Raw genomic sequence first — 21,265 nt, forward strand, 5'->3', positions numbered from 1 at the left:
GTCGGAATTGTCAATTGTTATTTAGAGCTAAAATATAATTAGTATAAGATTATACGTTAGTTAAAGTTCCTAAAAGCTAATGATGAAAGGTAATTAAAACTGCGGTGAAAGGTAAAGCTGTACATTTTAAGAAACTGCAGCTGTATCTTCACAATTACTCGAGGATTTTATTTTAACTTTTAACAAAAATATACAAAACTGTTGTGATTTGAACATTTTATTAAATTTAGTTTTTTGGCTGACACAATAATTTGGCTCTTAAAATCTAACAAACTGTAACATATAATTGTATTATTAAATCTGAATCTAGTTTTTGAACCGTCATTTCACACATAATCTCCCCCCCACACACACACATTCCTGGGTAGCAGGTTAAGAAATTATGGGTCTCATTACAAACATTGGCTTCAATAAAAGCATATCATAAGCATAGCATTTCACCCTTAGTACAGTATTTAAATTACCTGAGCATTACCAGTGCTTGGAATCAGTGCTACATTATTATAATATATTTGTTCCATCTTTGCATAAAATATTCTGCATTATCCTGCTATATATAATCACAGTACACTTCCTTCTCATCTTAGATGTCTTAACTAGAGTAATAAGGTGCTTTCAAGTACACTATTTAGGGTCACCCAAGATTTTTACTAAGTTTCCATAAATCTGGTCAAGGCTTAGTATAGTAAAAGTCTAGGAATATTAATGATTGGTCAATGACTGTGGATCAGAGTCATATCAGTCCACAGGTTTCTTCCATGTGGGGACCAGTTGGCAGAGGCCCCAGTTATCGTTTGAATTCCACTGCTACATGCCAGATGTCTGCCCCCTTATCCAGGGTAAGTGCCTCAGACAGGGTCTCCAGACCAGGGAGTGCCGAACATTGTTTCGCTTCCATGTGGGTCTCCAGAGTGCTCCTCAGACTGAAACAGCAAACGAAGCAATAAGTCACACTTTGACTCCTCTGCTTCCTAAAACACATTCCTCTAAACCACCTGCAGCTGCAGCATATCATGAGCCCAACTAAGACAACTAACAACACCAAAAGGACTGAATTGGAAAACCCTTGTGGATGGAACAACAACAACCTAACAATACCTAGCAGAAGTCTTGAAAAATATTTCCAGAGAAGGAATAATGTAAGGAATCATCACAGAACATAAAGATTTTATACAATACAACCTGCAATCATTAATTTACCAATTCCCAGTACTTTAAACCTCACAAAGATGAAGGACAAAGACAGGGCCCTTACTCCCAGTGTGGAGGATAGTTGTCCTCAGGGACGGTGTTGTTGGTTTTGAGCAGAAGCATCTCGTGCAGCTCCCAGCAGAAAGCGTCAATGTCTGTGACCCCCAGGAAGGCCCTGGTCTCTAGCCTCTCCTGCTCTGACAGCGTCTGCTGGTACTGTTCTGGGAGCCTCTCAAAGGGGTTCTGTCACCAGACGGATACAGCGATACCACACATACTGAGAAACAACCAGGGCTAAACAGAGATACGACTGAAGCAAATTCCATTGTGCTGGTAGATTGGGGATTTCCCATCTTAAATATCTTAAAGGACTAAAATAAAAACTTTCATATGGTAGAATAATATGATCCTTGATAATGTCGATTTTAAAAGCTACTTCATCCACTTTAAAAACAGTGATTGGATCCAGTAAGTCTTAAAAAAGAATCATGAGTAACAAACAAAAATAAATAAAAGCTTGTAATATTCCTGCTACTTACACCGATCAGCCGTAACATTATGACCACTGACAGGTCAGGTGAATAACACTGATAATCTCGTTATCATGGCACCTGTCAGTGGGTGGGATATATTAGACAGCAAGTGAACATTTTGTCCTCAAAGTTGATGTGTTAGAAGCAGGAAAAATGGGCAAGCGTAAGGATCTGAGCGACTTTGATGAGGGCCAAATTGTGATGGCTAGACGACTGGGTCAGAGCATCTCCAAAACTGCAGCTCTTGTGGGGTGTTCCCGGTCTGCAATGGTCAGTACCTATCAAAAGTGGTCCAAGGAAGGAAAAGCAGTGAACCAGCGACAGAGTCATGGGCGGCCAAGGCTCATTGATGCACGTGGGGAGCGAAGGCTGGCCCGTGTGGTCCAATCCACAGATGAGCTACTGTAGCTCAAACTGCTGAAAAAGTTCATGCTGGTTCTGATAGAAAGGTGTCAGAACACACAGCGCATCGCAGTTTGTTGCAAATGGGGCTGCGTAGCCGCAGAGCAGTCAGGGTGCCCATGCTGACCCCTGTCCACTGCCGAAAGCACCTACAATGGGCACGTGAGCATCAGAACTGGACCACGGAGCAATGGAAGAAGATGGCCTGGTCTGATGAATCACGAGTTGTTGACTTGGCCTCCAAATTTCCCAGATCTCAATCCAATGGAGCATCTGTGGGATGTGCTGGACAAACAAGTCCAATCCATAGAGGCCCCACCTCACAACTTACAGGACTTAAAGGATCTGCTGCTAACGTCTTGGTGCCAGATACCACAGCACACCTTCAGAGGTCTAGTGGAGTCCATGCCTCGATGGGTCAGGGCTGTTTTGGTGGCAAAAGGGGGACCTACACAATATTAGGCAGGTGGTCATAATGTTATGGCTGATCGGTGTATAATACAGTAGTAATAGATATTCACATGCAATTATATGATACCATTCATTTCAGGCTTTTTAGAGCAATGCTAAGGCATTGTATTTTCTACAAAAACAAGAAACCCAGAAGAACCTGTTTAGCCGCTGTGGAGATCAAAGCCCTGGGACAGCTGCACTCAATACTCACCTTTCCTTTCTGAAGCATCAGCTCCGACTTCCAGGAGGTGAGGAGCTGCCAGGCTGCCGTGCTGTGCTCCAGCCTGCACTCGTTCAGGGCCTGGGAGAAGACAAAGAAGAGCCCATTAGACTCAATTTGATCCACTGAAGCCACTGAAAACCCAAGACATATGGCATACGAGGGCTGGGGCTGGGTTGCCTCAAACAGTACAGACAAAAGTGAGAGGGACACAGATTGCATTAGTGTGAGATACAGATCAAGTCAACGTAGTGAAGACCACAGACTGAGGTAAAAACTGTGCCGAACAGGGATAGAGCAGGTGGCAGTGTTGGGGGGTCCATTACAGTACAGAAAATTAAAAATGGACAGAGTGCTGTGAAGTGGAGTAATACTAGCCTTGATTACGACACTATAATGCATTAATGATTCTCAGATACGGTCAACTGTGTTAAGTCGAGTGTGTGGTGGAGTACAGGTGGACAGAGGGGGAGATCTGTACCTTGGCCACACTGCTAGACACCTGCTTGCCCATCTTCAGGATGTCCCTGAGGTAGGGCAGCAGAAGTCCTCGGGGCTCTCCGCCGGTCTTGCTCAGGAATCGGAGGCCGGTCTCAATGACCAACACAGTATCGCACACATCGGTGTAGGAGCGCAACATGGTCTTCACAGAACTGCTCACCGAGCCTTTCAGAGGCTCCTGCACAGACACGGCACACTTGACTCAACAACAAACACAACTGGCTGCCGCCTTTTAACTTAAGTGCTGTAAGAACGCCACTCATGACAGTGAACATTAAGTGAACCCGTAAACCGCATTGTGTAGTTCAGTAAAGCATTTCACAATTACATCTACTCTACGCAAATGTTAATTGATCATAATTCTTCACAGAGTATGGTGGTTAAAGCTTTGTTAATGTGTAATATTTGTATTTATTCATTGTATTCCTATCTTTCTGCTGCAAATCTTCGGAGACCACGAAGAGAAACTCACAGCCTGCTCTCTCGGTACACCCACCTGAGGAATCTTATCTCTCACTTCTGCTAAGATCAACGAGAAGTCCTGCTGGTGCCTGTTGAGGTATTTTGACGTGTTCTGCAATGAAAATTAAGAAATTAAAGACACTTCTAAATCCAGTTACAATAAACCCCTTGATAAGACACAACAAAATCCATTACATTGCAAGTTAATTGAAAGAGTTCTCTGATGAAGATTTAACGTTGTTATTTTCATTCGAATTACGTTGGTAAATATAGGTTAAACACATACATCTTTTTCTAATAGCAAGTAGAGCTCTCTCGATGTGGGCTCTAAAGTTTGACTTTTGTAAATGCCTATGCTCGGCACAGGACTCCAATCAGTGGGCTCTATTGCTTAATTATTCTACTCAGGCTGAAGCTCCAGCTAAAATTCACTCTCTCCCGCTCCCCACCACCCCGCTCTCTCTGCTGCAGCCCCTGCTCTCACTGCCTGGATGAGGGGTTTGCCCATGAGGAAGCGGCGGGCCAGCTGGCTCTGGATGCCCTGCATGTCGTAGCTGGTCACGGTCTCCTGTCCCTTCTTCAGGGTGTAGTGGCAGTGTGCCAACACTAGGGGCAGCAGCTCCCTCTCAGGGTGGCACATAGCCAGCTGAGTCTCAGACACACCTTCCAGGGGAACGCTGTAGGTACTAGCGGGCATAAAGAGAGAGCAGTTGCTACCAGTCACTTTCACAAGACAACAGCAGCTTACTAAATTCTAAGAGGTCATGAATCTACCTTGATGGGAATTTTATGACACACACAAGGTTTATTAATGAGGTCCCAGGCAAATGCTTTGACTTGATTTTCATTCTTCAAAAACATGCGATTAGACTGTAAATCTGTTAAAAACAACTATTATACTCCATATAGTGTTAGTGTTCTGTAATAAGAGACAGATTGTAGGTTATAGGTATGGGCACCGACCTGTCTGCCTGCAAGGCCTGCTTCCTGCTCTCCCTCACCAGCCCGTTATGTATCTCCGTCAGGAACTCGATCAGAGCACTGAGGCAGGAGCCAGCACCACGGCGACACAGAGACAGGAAACTGGCTGGGCTGTCGTTGGTCAGGTCCACTTCACAGAGATCCCTCGTGACTCCTGTCTCAGCTGACACACAGAGAGTGACACGTTTATCAACGGACATGTTCATCGAGGGACACGTTCTAAATTATGAAATTTCCATGAAATCTGATTTCATGAAATTTGAATGCAGCCCAGGATTTCCTTGAAATTTCATCTAAATTTCACTGTGAAATCACCAGAAATTGGTCCAACAAAATCGAATGCATTCGGATTGCATGCAATTGGAGTTCATGGAAATTTCACAGTGTATTGTGGCCTTAAAATATAACGGGAACCTTTTTCACCAGACATGGGTTGAACCCCTAACTGTTCTGTTAAGCAACCCCAAACCTAACAAATCAGGCAGTTTTTAAGTCTCTATCGATCTTATCTGGTTGAAGATACAAACCCTAAGGCAGTTTGACGAATTCCAGATTTGTAAACACTCACGATTGTTGGCAATCTCTGTCCTCAGCTGATTCCAGACTTCCATGAAGACCTTCACTCTTCTCTCCAATGTTGTCTTCTGAGAACCTGTAAGGGTAGGTGGAGACAAGCTTCAGAAACAAGGGATTTGACCCCAACAACCTCCAGATCTTAAGAGCAACCAGAGCCACGGAAGCACTGAAACTCCAACAGTGTACATTGCAGAGATATTACAAGGCCCATCGGACTTTGTGTACATCTTGCGAAAGGGTCTGTCATCCAGGACAGAGTGTGTACCTGATGGCAGCTGCCGCAAAAGCTGGCCGATGCTTTGGGAGCCCACGTCTGTCACATGTGGAAACATCCTCAGCAGATCAGCCTGCAGAGCCGCCAGCTCGGGCAGGCGGTGCAGCAGTCTGACACAGCGCACCTGGCACAGAAACACGTTCACACACAGTGAGGCACGATTTCAGAGTTCCCTGGGCCCTGTTTCTACCCGTAGTATATTACAAGAATTCATGCTGAACTCAAAAGCACAGGGAATCACATGACTAAAACCAGCACCAGAGACAGGAGCTCCCGGGAGAGGCTACCTTCTTCAGGAACAGGCCGAGCAGTGTGGTGTTGCTGTGTTCTCCACTCTGGTCCAGCAGCTGGGTGATTCGTTCCACCGTGACCCTCTCAGGGCAGGTCCAGAAGCTGGAGCAGTCAGCGGGACTGTTGGATGGGAGGGTCAGTATAGACACAGGGTCTCCATATAGCACCTTCATCAGGGGACTCCCGCTGAGCCGGTCATCAGCGTTGATCTGCTGCTGAGCTTGAATCAGAGCACGGTCCAGGCTCTGCAGGGGAGGCAATGATCAATGATCCTGGTACAATGATATTCACTAATAGCCACTTCTGCTTTAATGCATGTCTTATGTAAAGAAGACTCCCTCAGAAACTCCCTCACCTGTATAACCGGGTTAACCACAGTTTTGCAGACCAGCTCCTCCCAGCACTGCCGAGCTTGTCTAGTAGATAACGAGCTGTCGATGTTGCCTGATCCTGATTGGTCATAACAAGAGATAAACACCAATCAGAACATGGACAAAACGCCACAGTCCCTTGGATGCATTAGCTGGGAATGTATCACTGTTGTGTTTGGCTTGCACCATACTCACTTGAACCGTTGTCCAGGAAGGAGTGGATGATCAGGTGGACAGTGATGGCTGTGTCATCGATGTTCTTGTCCAGGGCGCGTCCCAACACCCCCATGTCCTTCTCAAGGTGCTTCCACAGAAAATCCATCACATCACGCACTCTCGGGGATATCATATCACTGACACTCTGCATAGACATGGTTCATACAGTGTGTGAACCAAAGCATAAGGATGCTGATGAATAAATGACCAAATCGAAGACAAAACAACTTTATTTATCAAGCAATAGAAAGATCAGGTGTGTATGAGTGCATTGATGGAGGAGCATCGTACAATTGCAGCTGTTCAAAACTAAACATAAATAATACGTACATTATGAAGATTCAGGTAGTCACAGATTAATGACAAAACGTATAAGATAAGGGAGGTTTTCCCCATGCGATTAAACAGTTCTCTGTGTTGGGATGGACGTAAATCACATGAAATATAACACTCCATTACTCTTGGATCACAGCTTGCTCCGAGCAGCATGGCCATGTGTGTAAGGAGGCGCAGCGTGCAGGAGGCTGCCAGGGATAGTTGTCTCTCAGGTGCATCTGACCTCTGTCTTGCTTCGCCCAGAACGTGGCCGGTGCGTGTTGTGTCTGTCACACTTAAGATATGAAAACAAAACAACAACAAAAACACCAAATGACAACAAACTGACTATTTAATGACTACCATTAGAATGGCACTTTTATGATGATGTAAAATTAGTTCTACATCTTTTGATTATATGGTTCAATAACAAAATAAGAATATTTGGTTACCTTTGAGTTTTTGTGAAACCAGGAACTGGGTTGTGATTACTGCCCCCAACACATACTCCACAGTCTGGACAACGGCCCACTGCCACCGGCCTTCCACACTGACAGAGAAACAAAAAGGGTTTTATTATTACATCTCATCATATCAACACAACCTTTAAGCAGTATGCTCTGATGTCTTTCTTTCATTCAGGACTTTCACACTTTCCCAGCCTTGCCTCCAGGGAAGAGGGACACAGAGAAGCGTTTTTCTACCAAATCTCTCCAGTTAGTTTGTGATTTCCAATAAGCTATATGTACAAAAATGATCTTACCTCTCCAACAAAGGATACATGACCGTTGGCACAAACTGAAATGAAAGAGTTGGCCATCAATCACACGCAAACTTCAATATGATTTAAAAGTTTTCATAAATAATAATCATAATAAAAACAATATACATTTTTATGATAATGTTAAAATTGAATATGCAGTATCTCTTGCCACCACAGTGAAAAGTTGTTTTATTATTATTATTATTTTATTCTGGAATACTGATGTGTATGGTGCCAGTGACCTGGCAGCTCTCACTCACCGTACATCTGTAGTTTTTCATTTCTCATCCAGCTTCTTGCCTCCATTGTGTGATCATCGGGCATTGTGGGAAGGAAGCAGTTCTGAATGGGGGAAGAGGACACAAGGCTGTGAAGGGGATGTGTGATTTGAAGACTTACAAGAAATGTACGATCCCCTGGCATCACAGGCATTCATTTCAATCTCTTTTTTGTTTATTTTTTATGGTGAACCATGTCTCACCGTCATGGTCTGGGGACGACAAGATATCTGATGCAGGGGGGACAGCAAAGCATTTCCAGTTAGAAAAACGGCGGACGCGTGGACCACCAGCTCCAGCAGGGTGCGGTGTGGAGAGGGGAGTGTGGGTGTGATGGAGAGAGAGAACCCAGACACTCCGAGCCGATTGGTCAACAGGCCACAACAGAATTCCTTCAGTTCTCTTGATGAACAGAGAGAGCTTCCCCTCAGGAAGATTTCCAGTGGTTGCATATCCTGCACAATGAAGAGCTAATCAGTCATCCCACCTCTGACTGGGGTACAAGATTGTCAGTATTTTTAAAATCTTTTACATCTGAATTACAGAATTGGCCACTGAAACACAATTCTCTTGCATTAGTGAGGAAAACGTAATGCATTACTGTCAAACTGTTTTAATTCATAAAGAGCAGAAAAGTGAAATATAACCGAACATGATCTCAATACATTTTCTGGGACAGTAAAGGTGCCACAGCACAAGTGTATGTACCTGTGGACGGGGGTGTAGTCGGGCGTCAGGCAATGCATAGTGACAGGTGACTTGACGAAACAGCGTCAGGCACAGGAGAACATAGGCCGTTCTGGGGGGGCAGCCCAAACCCTGGAACGACAGGACAGAAATGGATCTCAATGCTCTCTGATCCAACAGCTTCAACTCACCTGAAATGTCTGCTAAAGCTCTGTTTGATTACTTTCTATTGCATGAAACATTTTCTGTTGTGCATTGAATAATCACATTACAATTCTACATTGAAAATAATAATAATACAAACAATAATAATAATAATAATAATAATAATAATAATAATAATAATAATGTGTGTGCTTTATTATTATTATTTCCTAATTTCATGAGATAGAGGATGTTCTCAATTCTTATTTTAAATCAATAATGTGCTCGTGGGGTGTGCAGCACCCTCTTCAGGACCAGGATGTACAGTCCTGTTCACAGACGTCTCCTGACCTGTAAAGCTGTGGCGATTGGCTCAGCCTGCGACTCCAGCACCGCCCTGGACACCTCGTCCCGCAGGGCTTTGTACACAGGCCCAACGCACAGAAAGCGGTCCATCACCGCAGGGACCTGACGCTGCACAAAAGAATGCACAACCGTCAGTCAGAGGGACCAGACCTGTAAACTGCCTCTCCTTTGTACTCTCTGAGAGTAAATGTTCATCAATCTCCACTAAACACCTTGTTGAAGTCTGGCCCTGTTACCTGTAAGGTGATGACCTCTGGTGGAAACACCCAGTGCCAGTGCGCGTCTCTCAGCAGGGCCTGGACCCTGTCCATCCCCGCCAGCCGGTTGACAGCCCTCAGCAGATAGATCCGGTACCAGTCGTTGCGGGAGTATTCACACACCGCCTTCACCTGCGTAAGGTACGGCCCGGCCAGCTGCAACTCTGCCAGGGAGAGAGGAGGACATTGCAGGACAAGAGTAAAGATCCACTACAGAAACCATTTTCCCACTTCTAGGCTCAGAGCTACTCAGTCACATTGATTGATCAAGCTCCCCTCCCCTTAGACAACAGGTCCCCATTGCTCTTGCTATGGAAGTGACACCTAGAAAATGTCTGGGCAGGGGACGGACATGGCTGTGGATGGACACATGTCTGGGACACCTAGAATATGTCTGGATAATCCTTAAATGGTCCCGAACAATAAATGCTTGATTTGTGTTGTGTAGAACATGATTAAGTTAATAAATATGTATACTAGTATTATACTACTACTTATACTACTACATCTCTCTCTATATCAACTATTTAAAATAATTATGATAATGATAAAAGAGGACTCATTTCTGACCTGATTCAGATAGCACCTTCCGCAGTACATTGGCAGCGGTGTCCAGACAGGCCTGCAGGCCTGCCATGGTCTGCAGAAACTCTGCAGGATCATCCTGGCAGCTGGGGGTCTGTCTGCGGGCGACCCTGCTGAGGAACCGAGTGTCTGCCTGGAGCTGCCCCTCCTGCACCCTCCCCTCTTCTTTGCCCGGGCAGTACAGGGCGTCCTGGAACAAGACAGAGCACAAGCCTGACTGACAAAGTGGGCACAGTGGGCTCTCAGGGCCACAAAACTTGCAAGAACTATTTGTTGACTAGGTTATATTGGACACTTAACTATAGAGTAAATGATTAAAAATGAGTCTGCATAACAACTCCCGCTGCCCTGCAAACTGCACAAAACATTCCTTGAACACAAGGGTGGGTCACTGTGGATGCTGTTACCTGGAAGCAGTTGACAAAGAGCAGATAGAGCTGGGACAGGTCCTCCTTGTCCAGGACATTCTGCTCCAAGTTCTTCAGATATTCCTGGATGTGACCCTTCACCTGCTCAAAACTGACACACAGATAGCACTGTTAATCTGGGCCATGGCGCAGCATCATCCATCCACAGACACCAGGGGGTGATGTAAAGATATTTCCACAATGTGTGGAGAGCGGTAGTGCCGGTACCTGTGGTTCAGCAGCAGTTTGGGTAGGACGGAGCGAACAACAGGGCTGCGATCGACACACTCTAAGAAAGGGCTGAGCTCTCTGGTCCGGTACACTGCGCCTGTGGGCACAAAAATACAGCGGCTCACTCTCTCCTACTTACTTTTCAGAGGACAAAGCAGTGGTGTTGAGATTTAAAAGACAGCTCTAGACACTCCCCAACACAAGCTGCTGTAATCCACCACTCTCAAACTCTCCCTCCCTTTCCACAAACCCCTCTCTTATCCCTGTCTTGGCCCCCGTCCCTCTTCCCCTCACCTTGCGCAGAGATGAGGAGAGAGAAGAGGAGCCCCACCACTCCCTCCCCAGGACTGACTCCCTCCGCCAGACAGAAGCGCGACACCACCTCCAGGAAGAACGCATTGCAGTGCTTTCGCAGCTCTCTGTGCTTCTGCAGGCCGGACCTGAGAGTAAGACAGAGGTGTGAGAGGTGTTTACCTGTCTGAGCTTCACGTCAGGTGCTGGAGAAAGCGGAAGACCTAGTCCTACTTACTTCAGCGTGTCCGAGGGAGCAGGGCGGAAATCTGGTGAGAGACCAACCCTGCAATTGGGACAGAAGAGTCGTCCTCCTTCAATGCTTTGGTTGAGGCAGGGGAGACAGAAGACGTGCTTGCAGGGGAGAATGGTGGGCTCTGTGAGATCCAGCAGGCACACCGTGCATTTATTAATGCCAAACCTAAGAAGACAACAGCAGGAGATTCAATTTCCGTTGAAGAGGACAGAGCTGTCTGGCTTGACCACACAGATCTCCTTAAGTATTTCCTATTAAAAACTTCTTCTTAGTGACAATGAGAGCTGTCACCTGAAGTCCAGGTGGCTCGATTTCTCGTTGCACGAGTGGAGGATCCTCATGAGTCCCTTCAGAGTGTCGCTGTCGCTCAGGTCTGAAGATCCTTGCATGAACTGGACATAGGGGAATCTCAGATCAGTACAGGAAGCACAGAGTCAGCGCTCACAATGCCAGGGGTTCATCATGTATGTATGGGGACCTGGGGGTCTCTCACCTTGTGCAGCAGAGCACAGTGTTGCAGAGCCAGAGCCTCCAGTCTGGGGTCCAGCTCTTTCACTCTCAGCACCACCTGCTGGATGAATATCGCCACTACAAGCACCCCACGCCACACAGCCCTGCACGGACAATAATGGAGTCACATATGCTGCAACCACGGTCATTCATTCAGTTCATCAAAGTACAGAGAGTACAAAACTGATGTAACAATAATGCAGTAAATTGACTAATCATCCTTTCATCTGATGGGGTATTTACATCCCATCCCTACAGGCTAATCATCATTGTCACTGCACCCACCTGATTGCAGTCAGCTGTTCAAGGCAGCCGGGACTGCAGAGGGCGCTGTAGCTCTCGCCACACGCTCTCTCCACGCAGGGCTGCAGGAGCTCCATTCTGTGCAGGAAGGAGCGGCAGTCCGGCAACGTCTTGACAGCACACCGCTCCACCGCCTCCACGCACATGCCCAGCGCCAGCACGTCCTGCCTCTGACACACGGAACAGACACACCAGAACACACCCTAAGATATTTGCGACGCACTTCTCGTTTTTTATACAATTGTTTTGATACATGCGACAATGCATTACGTATCCTCATCAGTCGATTACAAACGGCTAATGTTTCAGCCTTGGACTTGCATTGGACATTTGAAAGCTACTGTAATCAAATCCCCCAACGCTTTCCTGAACACTCACCATATCCAGAGTGTCACCCAGTGTGCTCAGGATGCGAGGCTGGAGCTGCAGGGTGTGAGAGAGATTGTGCAGTCGTGGTCCGTAGTGCCTGAACACTGCCAGGATCCAGGCGGGAGAAAGGTCAGCGGTTGCTGTTGTGTCACACTGTAGCTCTGACACACCACACAGGACTGCCCTTGTAAACACCTACACACAACAACCAACACTCATGTAGGCAATGATGTAAAACTATGTTGAACTATGGGATTATTTCAATACTACGGTCTCTTGTAATGCAATTCATGCTCCCCACACTCTGTGGATTCATGGGGCCTACCTCCAATGCCGCCTCAGAAGAGATGGTGAAGGACAGGAGCAGGAAGTCCTTCAGATATAGCTTCCCCAGCTCAACGCGTTCCTCCTTTGACAGCTTCTTGAAGTAGATGCCCAACCTGCTGCTGGCAAAACTGCTAATGAACTGGAGCACCCTCCGTCTGCTGTCCTCTCCAGAACCTACGACACAGAGGGAATTGTGAATCACTGGTCCAATAACCTAGGGTGGCTTCAATCTGTAACTTGGGCATATGGGAAGGAAAATGTCTAGATGTCTAGATGAATAGAAGAGCATTCAGACTAGTCTGATGTTGAACTGAGTTTGATTTACATCCTAAATTCGAATCGATAATTCCTAACTGCCAGGTGCTTTATTTAAAAGCTTACATGCTGTTTGATATGTGACATGTTAGGACCAGAAAATGCTGTCACTAACCTTGCACATACTGTGACTCCTCCCACAGGCTCTGGCACTGTCTGTTGACGAGCCAGCTAAAGGGGGCCGCAGTCTTCCGCTCTTGGCCCCCCAGCTGTAGGTTGCACTCCACTGGGATCTCTTTGTCGGCCCCACTGAGGAATAGGCAGGGTGTGAGTGAAAATTGTATCTGCATTTTGGAAACATTTACGAAATGTGATACCACGTCCACATTTAATCAATGAAAGGGAGTTATGACTGGTGTGTGGTGCTTGGAGTTACCCTGAGTTCTGGGGCAGCATGAGGTCCAGTATCTGTGTGTCCTCCACAATGTCCAGCCATAGCCGTGTCAGTCCCCCACCGAGCAGCTCACTGTAGAGAAGGTCCAGGTTGGCGTCTCTGTCCAGCTCCCCCAGCATTCGAGCCAGAACTGGAGTCACTGTGGCCTGCAAATGGCGCCACAGAGTGTGCCTGGAACACGAAGTCCCTTTAGTTCTGACGCATTCTAAAAATACACTCTGAAGACACTTTTTTTCCCACAAGGACTGTGTAAGGTCTTATACCTGAGGGTGCCCCCCTCCTGCAGGGCCTGCCGTTTCTTGGACTCTTTGTTCACCCACTCCCCTGGCGAGGGCACCAGCTCTTCCTTCACTGCCAGCGCCTGGGTCAACCTGCTCAACAGCGCCTGTACGAACCGCACTGAGGAACACCGGGAAGAAAGACAGAGCAATGTGTAGACTGAAACATTAAGGAATAATTCCAGGCTATGCATTACGTACAAGATAACTTGCCACGTGCCTCTCTTTTTGACCTTATAGAGAGCTTGTCATCTATTCCTAAATAGCTTCAATCACTAGGATAATCAAAGCAGAAGTATGTTATCACTGATAACAAGGCTCTTCTTTCATAATGAAGAAACCAAGAATTATTATGTAAATTAATCAGAACAATTCTAGCCTTGATTCTGATACAAAATACAAAGCAAAATTTATGCAAAACTCAGAGAGAGAGAGAGAGAGAGAGAGAGAGAAAGTCAATCCTGTATTAAAGTCATTGTCTTTGTACCTCCTGGGGTTCCCGGCTTTTCTCCCATGAGACTCAGCAGTATCTGAACACGCTCCATGCTCCGAGTGGTCCTGGTGTTGGTGTCCCTCAGTAAACCAACAGCTCTTTGGACACAAGACCTCAACAGAGAGACGCAGTCCAGACAGGGAACATCTTTCTGCAGTGACACAAACACAGCACTGTCAGAAACTGCAAACACTGTCACTCTTGCAACACCTAATCAAATTTGTTTGTCATGTGTGTCTACATTAACTACATTTAACAAGCATGTACCTTTTGGGCTTCAAACCTGCTGTCTGCCGGCGTCCCAGTTTCTTCTGAGTTGGAAAAACAATCAAATAAGACATTTATTTTTCAACAGATTGCTGTTTTGCATAAGAAACTGTTGAACAAACAATACATTTTTTTAATAAGATTACACTTCTTGGACCTCACATAATATTCATAAACTACAATTTTACTTAATGTCTAATCCTAAGAAAAGTTTGATATAATGAGACAATAGCCTTTGTAGAATGGAAACAAGTGAAAATTATCCACTTTTTCTAGGCCATGATGAAGACAGCTACTGGCCTATACTGGTTTAACTGTCCATCTCAATTCTAGATCTCTATCAAGTGTTGCTATGGAGACCTTGGTGAGGTCTGCAGTGGTACCTGGCTGTATGGACCGGGCAAATAGTTCACTGATAGTGGTCCCACAGAGAGAGGAAAGGTTTGAGCTCATTTCCTCTGTGTCTCGCAGATCGTCAATATGGACTGACAGCCACATGCCTGCAAGAACAGAACACAGTCACTGGGCATGAACACATGCAATCTGACACAGCAGGAGTAAGAGGAAATCCAGGCCTCAGTCCCCAACTCAGTGTAATCGCTGAAATGTGTGAGACCAGTTTAATTGAGAGAAATTGCCATGATTATTTTCTGGTTCTTTCAAGACTCCTGATAGGAATCATAGATAAATACAACTCTGCCATATTTTAATACAGAAGCAGCAGCTATCCCATTCCTGACATATCATCAGTCACATGATTGAATACCTCCTTGGAAGCCAGAGTATTGGGAGCCCCCTGTAATCCTGGACAGCTTCGTGATGAAGACAACATAGCACAGGTTCTGACTTGGCTCCATCGAGCTCATTTCATTCATGGTGCAGTATCTGGAGAGAGGGGATCACCAAGCAAAACTTTTACAAAAACAGCAAAACAGATACTGTACCTATAATCTGAGCAATACCCACTGGGGTTTACTAAAGTTTTACACACAGCACTTGGGTCCATAATGTAAGGAAGGTGACAGATCTGTAAGAGCTCATTTTGGATGGTTATGTAAAACTGAACTATACGTACTACAACATAAAAGTATAAGAAATTAGGAATGTTACTCTCAGTTCCCCTATATTAAATATCACTGAAGAAGTGGAAACATTTAACTGCAGACTGCCTTGGACAAGGCAAAAGAAGAGGCACCCACTTTGCAGAAGCAATGAGTTCTTCACTGTGCAGAGATTCCTCAATGTCTGTCTGAATGATCAGGACCTGGGGACCGGGCCCACTGTCTCTTAGGAAGATCCTGGAATGAGCCAATCACAGAAGAGAAAGAGTTAAGAGGAACCTAATGAACACCTTTATTCTCACTCATATACATTTAATAGAACATTCTTATCATTGTTTGACAAATACATTTCTTTAGATTTATTTTTGCATTGTTTAAAATCAGCAATTAATACAATAAAATGTAAGTATATTGTCCAGTGCTTTATGGTATGGCGGTTAACACTGGCAAACTCCATGGAAACTAAGAAAATGAAGGTTTCATAAGTTTAAACTGGTGAAGGTACCGTATTTTGGTGCAGAAAGATGACTCTGTGTCGAACTGGTGCAAAGACAGTAGGAGGAGTCTGCTGATGCCCAAGTCCAAAGCCTGTGCCATGGCCCGTACATCAGACTGAGTGAGCAAGCTAGAGAAGGTGGTGACCTGACAGTGATATAGAGCAATGACAGCTTCTTATGTACAGAAAAAAATTATTCACAATCAACAGGAGATCATTTAACTCAACAGTCATTAATGCCGCAAATATACTTAAATTAATAGTGAAACTATTATACTTTTCTATTATCAATGTTGTACAGGTCATTATATGGTTTCTAGGATTCCTTTATAAGGTAAATTGAATATACTGTATCCCTATCCATTTCATAAGTAAACCAATTCCAATTACATGATCCGTCTCACAGAATAGATTAAATAATATGGAGAGCATATAGGTTTAACTAGACATTAATAAAATGCATTTAAAAGACTATGTAAACCTCAAGTTGACCAAGTGTGTATTAAAATATTTATGCAACATATATTCACGGAGGATTTCAGAAATGCCAGGTGTAATATGTCACTAAATATGATTTAGTACTGAGATTCATGCATCGCTCACCTCTATGAATTTGCTTGACTCCTCAGTCTTGCTCAAGTGGTCTTCCATAAAATCTCTGAGGGAGAGGTGATGCTGCTGGTGAAAGTATATCCTCTGCAGCTCTCCGGTCTCAAGAGCCTCCAGGTTTGAGTATTTGAGGCGCAGCACCGCGTCTGGTGTAGCACAGTTCAACAAGAAATACTTTGCCGTTTCAAGCACCTCATCTTCTTCAACCTCCACACTGTCCCTGATATTCTCTCCATCTTCCATCTCCCTTCCATGTTCACCCACTGTTTCTTCCACCTGATGTTCATCGCTACCCATAGCCATATCACTTTTCCCCTCTCCTTCCACCACATGCCCGTCATTGTTCACCTCTTCCATTGGCTTATCCCTCTCATCTTTCCCTTGTGAACCACTGTCATCTGGGATTTGCTCCAGAGCTTCCAACTTTGTGTCCTCAATTGGCCCATCAGCCTCACCACCTTTCTTCTGGCTCCCTCCTTCCCTTACCTCACCTTCAAAATGTGCCTGTTCCACTTGTTCACCAATATTTTGACTCTGCTGCTTATTCCTAGCCTCTCTGTCTTTACATTGATTTCTAAATTCCAGGGCCTGCAGCAGGGCACTGGAACAGGCATCGCCATGGAAACCAATGAAAGCATCTGAAGGTTCAAACTCCACCCCAGCTCCAGCCATGGAGATGAAGTCCTGGATCCACTTCTTTATCTTCTTCAGTACCCTCTGCTGCATAGGAGTGAGATCGGCACTCCTGTCCACTCTGTGTTTTTCCAAGCGGTTAATGAGAGGCACGGGAAACTGCTTGTAAACCTTATACTGGTCCTCCACCACTATGAGCCTAAAGTCTCGGTGAACCCTGCACTTCACCCTGTGGGTGCCCAGCCCTAGATCTACATACTGCTGACCACCGAGGTAAACATAATACTGGTTAAGGGCATCATACAAACTTTCATAGAGGTTCTGCAGGTTGAGAAGGACCACAGTCCGACCTGTCTCCATGCACGTCTTCACTCGGTTTACATTGCGACAAACCTGGGCGTACTCCTGGTCTTTGGGGAATCCTGATCCAAATACTATCTCCGGAGGCCGCTGGTCCCCCTTGGAGAAGACACGCTGCTGGAGGATGTGGAGGGCAGCATTATTGGTGGTCAGAAGCAAAAGGTAGCGACTCTCCTCCTGGCTATTGTGGTCTAGGTTATTTTCGACCATTTGCAGGGTGTTTGGTCTGGGAACTGTCTGAGGATTCTGAAAGAGATCCTTGAAGTAATTCAGTGGGTCAAAGTCCTCCGGTCGTCCACTAAAGTTGCGCAGGATGGCCTCCGCCAGTTGGCTCTCACTTGGCTCTTTCTGAGAAGCCTTCACTGCCGCAAAAATCATTTTGACAAGGCTGTAGTAATCCCGGAGGCCAAAAAACTGGTTACTCTCTCGATCTTTGCAGATATTCAAAAAGGCCTTGGCCAGCTTTAGGAAGAGGTGCTGGATCTTAAGGAGAATAGAATTGTCAGAAGAGCAGATTCCTTTGGCAGTTTCTACCAGCTCGTTCTCACTTGGATCCCAGCGTGATACAAAAATCCCTCGGTTCATCTTGGCTGGGTCTAAAGCCCAGTTTGAAATCCCCACAAAACCCACTTTCATGTGGGGATCAGGTCTGTCTTTATCAATGCATCCATCTTCCAGTAAGGGGTGCAGTGTCTTCAGTGGCATCTGGGGTGAGTCCTCTGCCAGTCCAATCTCATCAAGTACCACTACTGAAACATATTCATCCATGCTTTTGCCCTGTTGAAAGCGAGCACACTGCCAGAATGTGCCAATGATTCCTTCTGGACTTGAATGTGGACTACATTGAAAGGAGACCATGTGCACCTGTTTGAGCTGCTTAAAGAGGCTGCAGTGTGAGGCTTGACCCTGCATGGCATCTGCTACCACAGTCTTGGCCAGGGATTTAGAACTTCCTGGTTTCCCAACAAGGAAAAGTGGGATCCTAAGCTCAATGCAAACCACCATTAGGAAGACATTCTCTTTCAGAGCTGCATTCTTGGCCACAGTCTCTCTTGTCTTTATATTGTGAAGGAAAACATCTTGACAAGAAGATATTTCTTTTTCTATAGCAGCAGCAGAGTCCAGAGGTTTTGGGAAGTATCTACAGATTGATGTTAGATACTGCAATTTTGAAACCAGGGAGGGGTAATAGCAAACGCCTACTGCCAGAGCCAAGCACTTTACTGTCCTGAGACTGTTGTTAAGACTATCAGAATTGAGGAAAACAAGGCTACTATGCTGGTAGAACCACACTAGCACCCTCATGGACCTCTCTACATCACGCAAGCTCACAAAACTACACTCATTTTTACGACTTCGCATGTACCTCTGGGAAACTGCCAATACTGATGAAATGATGTCAATACAGTCAAGGGGAAGAACATGATCCATGACCTGTCTCAATACAATCTGTCTGGTGTAAGAAAGCTCAGTTGTGTCGCTTAGCTGTCCAAAGTCCCAAACTAAGGGAACCATGCTGGGAGGCAATGGTTGAACCCTGTAAACTAGTTGTCTTAGGGGAACAGCACCAAGTCTGTCTTCTGTCTCCCCTGCCTTCACCCTATAGCCCAGTCCAGCCAGTTCCAAACGTTTGATCATTTCTGGAGAATGTTTCCGATAGGGATTGCAGGCAGCAACAATTTTCAACCCTGTGTTTGCCTGCAGAGGCTGGCCTTTCACTGTTCTGTCACACAACACCTCCTTAATGGCAAAAATCGATTCTGTGGTGTTGGCCTCATCAAAGAACAAAACAGTGTCCAGGCTGAACTCCTTTTTGTTTTTTATAGCCAGCCCTTCTGCCTCCTTGACCTTCCTGTAGATCATCTCAGCCGTTGTTCCTCCATGGACCTTGACCAGTTTCATATTTTCTGCTGCCTTTCCCCCCCTCTGTAGGTCACAGAGGAAGCGGACAAGTCTGGTTTTCCCACAGCCTGTTTCTCCCATGATAATCACAGGAATCTCACAGCGGAATCGCATGTGAATGGCCAACATCTTCATCACATTGTCTGTGGTGAGTTCATAAGTAGGATCTGGATCAAAAGCTCCTTCTACAAATCCCTTTTTTGCTCCTACAACAAGGGAGAGCCTCTTGATCTTACTCTCTCTGGACAAGCTGTCAAAGTCTTCAGTCAGAGAGATTCCTTGCCGCTGAATACCCTGAAGGAGGTCATAAGACATCACATTTCTCATAAGCACTCTGCCACTTTGAGGGTCCACGGCATCACAGTTCTTCACATGAAAGCCCAGGAAAGACATGGACATGTGGTCAGCATTAAAGAAAATATATGGGTGTGATTCACTTTCCCAGCGCTTGCGTATGGTCAGTTGGGCCAGCAGGTCATTGTCCTCTGAATTTGCGGAGGGGAAAGTAGGGCTCTGGTCAGAGACTTCCATGGATGGGGTGGCAAAATCGCGTGCCATCAAAACCATGAACTTCACAATGAAGCTCTTGAAGCCCAGCAGGTGCTTCCCAACAAAGTCAGGATCACAGAATATGGAGCTCTCGCAATCACTCAGCTGCAGGTTAAGAAACCAAGCAAAATTTCGCAGTTCCGCCCAGGATGGGTCTTTCATTCCACAGTTTGCCAGAAGATAAAAGAGACAGTCAGCTGGGTTTCCCTCTGTGGATCTTTTTTTATATTTGAATTCATCCAAATTCTGCTTCCCATTGTATCTCTTCAAGTACTGATAGGATCTCTGTACGCCTTCACTGGCAAACTCCAATTCATCCATTAGTGGTTCCAGAGAACTCCTGTTTCGTCTCAAAACCTCCAGCTCTCTGACCTCCTTGGGTGGTCGGCAGTGGATTGTGGGAAGGATGTCAAGAAGGCTTTGTTTTGGCTAGCAAAAACAAGAAAAAAAGTTGTGAAAACACTGTAACACAACCTGAATTTAGAATGAACTTCGAACAAAGAAAGAAATCCAACTTTGAAATTAACATGGATGACACATTAATGTGTTTATACCATAATAAGAGACCTAGGAATTACCCATTTGGATGAAAAAAGCATTCTGATATGCTTGGAAACAAAAGGTACCTACCTGCTCTGTCTGAGCTTGATTTTGACTTGTTGAACGTGGTCTTAAAAGTTCAGTCAGTAAAAGGTGAGCTGGATTTCTTTTCCACAGTTTGCCCTCACTGTCAGTCACACAGCCCAGAATCAGCACCTGGAACAGAAATTCTTCCAAACCACTGCGGACCTGCATGTGACAAACAATAACAACTGATCATTTACTTGACATATTACTATTTGAATTACTCCTAGTTATGACATACTGCCAGGTGGTGTGGAAAACTACTTTCAATGTATGTTTCCACAGTTATTTCAGATATACAGATATCTGTAAAATACGATAAATACTATTATTACGTCAAAGAACACACTGACTAGTAGGACAAGACATCAAGGTACATACGGCAGCAGCGTCAATATGAAGAATGACGGGGTCCTGCTCTCTCAGTAGCTCCATCTTCTCAAAGAGGGTCTTTACAAACCAGTCCAGGTCAATACGAGGCTCGATTAGACGGATGCGTAACAGGTGTGCCCGGGGAGACACCTGCTGGAGTTTCTGAAATAGTCGGTTCACGTATAAGGACTTTCCTGAAATGAGAGGGAAATCTTTGGATCATAGATTCATATGGAGTCAGGGTTAATGTGATTTAAACACTAGTTCACAGAATTTACAGACTATCACACAGAGAGCATTCACCGATTCTTAGTTGTATTTCAAAACAATTTTGTTTAATGACATATATGGT

General features: G+C 45.3%; 1 protein-coding gene across 3 annotated transcripts in view; it reads right to left on the minus strand.

Annotated features, from left to right (window-relative positions):
* Positions 1–201: 201 nt before the first annotated feature.
* rnf213b (ring finger protein 213b) overlaps positions 202–21,265 on the minus strand; it is a 34,112-nt gene continuing 13,048 nt past the window's right edge. For 2 of the 3 annotated variants that reach the window (XM_066704395.1, XM_066704396.1), the window contains exons 25-66: positions 20,923–21,107; positions 20,548–20,706; positions 16,468–20,346; positions 15,874–16,010; positions 15,507–15,605; positions 15,074–15,192; positions 14,691–14,807; positions 14,308–14,351; positions 14,035–14,191; positions 13,533–13,668; positions 13,252–13,440; positions 12,991–13,124; positions 12,559–12,734; positions 12,243–12,428; positions 11,847–12,034; positions 11,545–11,665; positions 11,343–11,443; positions 11,034–11,216; positions 10,799–10,944; positions 10,502–10,601; positions 10,274–10,385; positions 9,852–10,056; positions 9,261–9,445; positions 9,010–9,132; positions 8,536–8,646; positions 8,031–8,282; positions 7,810–7,891; positions 7,550–7,584; positions 7,239–7,336; positions 6,931–7,081; positions 6,451–6,616; positions 6,240–6,334; positions 5,881–6,129; positions 5,585–5,717; positions 5,312–5,395; positions 4,726–4,906; positions 4,247–4,448; positions 3,797–3,874; positions 3,281–3,478; positions 2,791–2,880; positions 1,256–1,434; positions 202–923 (exon numbers count right to left, since the gene is read on the minus strand). In XM_066704395.1, coding sequence (XP_066560492.1) covers positions 788–923; positions 1,256–1,434; positions 2,791–2,880; positions 3,281–3,478; positions 3,797–3,874; positions 4,247–4,448; positions 4,726–4,906; positions 5,312–5,395; positions 5,585–5,717; positions 5,881–6,129; positions 6,240–6,334; positions 6,451–6,616; positions 6,931–7,081; positions 7,239–7,336; positions 7,550–7,584; positions 7,810–7,891; positions 8,031–8,282; positions 8,536–8,646; positions 9,010–9,132; positions 9,261–9,445; positions 9,852–10,056; positions 10,274–10,385; positions 10,502–10,601; positions 10,799–10,944; positions 11,034–11,216; positions 11,343–11,443; positions 11,545–11,665; positions 11,847–12,034; positions 12,243–12,428; positions 12,559–12,734; positions 12,991–13,124; positions 13,252–13,440; positions 13,533–13,668; positions 14,035–14,191; positions 14,308–14,351; positions 14,691–14,807; positions 15,074–15,192; positions 15,507–15,605; positions 15,874–16,010; positions 16,468–20,346; positions 20,548–20,706; positions 20,923–21,107 — 9,701 coding nt within the window. In that variant the 3' untranslated portion in view covers positions 202–787. Of the gene's footprint in view, positions 924–1,255; positions 1,435–2,790; positions 2,881–3,280; positions 3,479–3,796; positions 3,875–4,246; positions 4,449–4,725; positions 4,907–5,311; positions 5,396–5,584; positions 5,718–5,880; positions 6,130–6,239; positions 6,335–6,450; positions 6,617–6,683; positions 7,082–7,238; positions 7,337–7,549; positions 7,585–7,809; positions 7,892–8,030; positions 8,283–8,535; positions 8,647–9,009; positions 9,133–9,260; positions 9,446–9,851; positions 10,057–10,273; positions 10,386–10,501; positions 10,602–10,798; positions 10,945–11,033; positions 11,217–11,342; positions 11,444–11,544; positions 11,666–11,846; positions 12,035–12,242; positions 12,429–12,558; positions 12,735–12,990; positions 13,125–13,251; positions 13,441–13,532; positions 13,669–14,034; positions 14,192–14,307; positions 14,352–14,690; positions 14,808–15,073; positions 15,193–15,506; positions 15,606–15,873; positions 16,011–16,467; positions 20,347–20,547; positions 20,707–20,922; positions 21,108–21,265 lie in introns of those variants that run through there. The other variant, XM_066704397.1, reaches the window with a different exon arrangement.

This window comes from Amia ocellicauda, chromosome 5 (assembly GCF_036373705.1).
Source record: "Amia ocellicauda isolate fAmiCal2 chromosome 5, fAmiCal2.hap1, whole genome shotgun sequence".
Taxonomy (NCBI): Eukaryota; Metazoa; Chordata; class Actinopteri; order Amiiformes; family Amiidae; genus Amia; species Amia ocellicauda.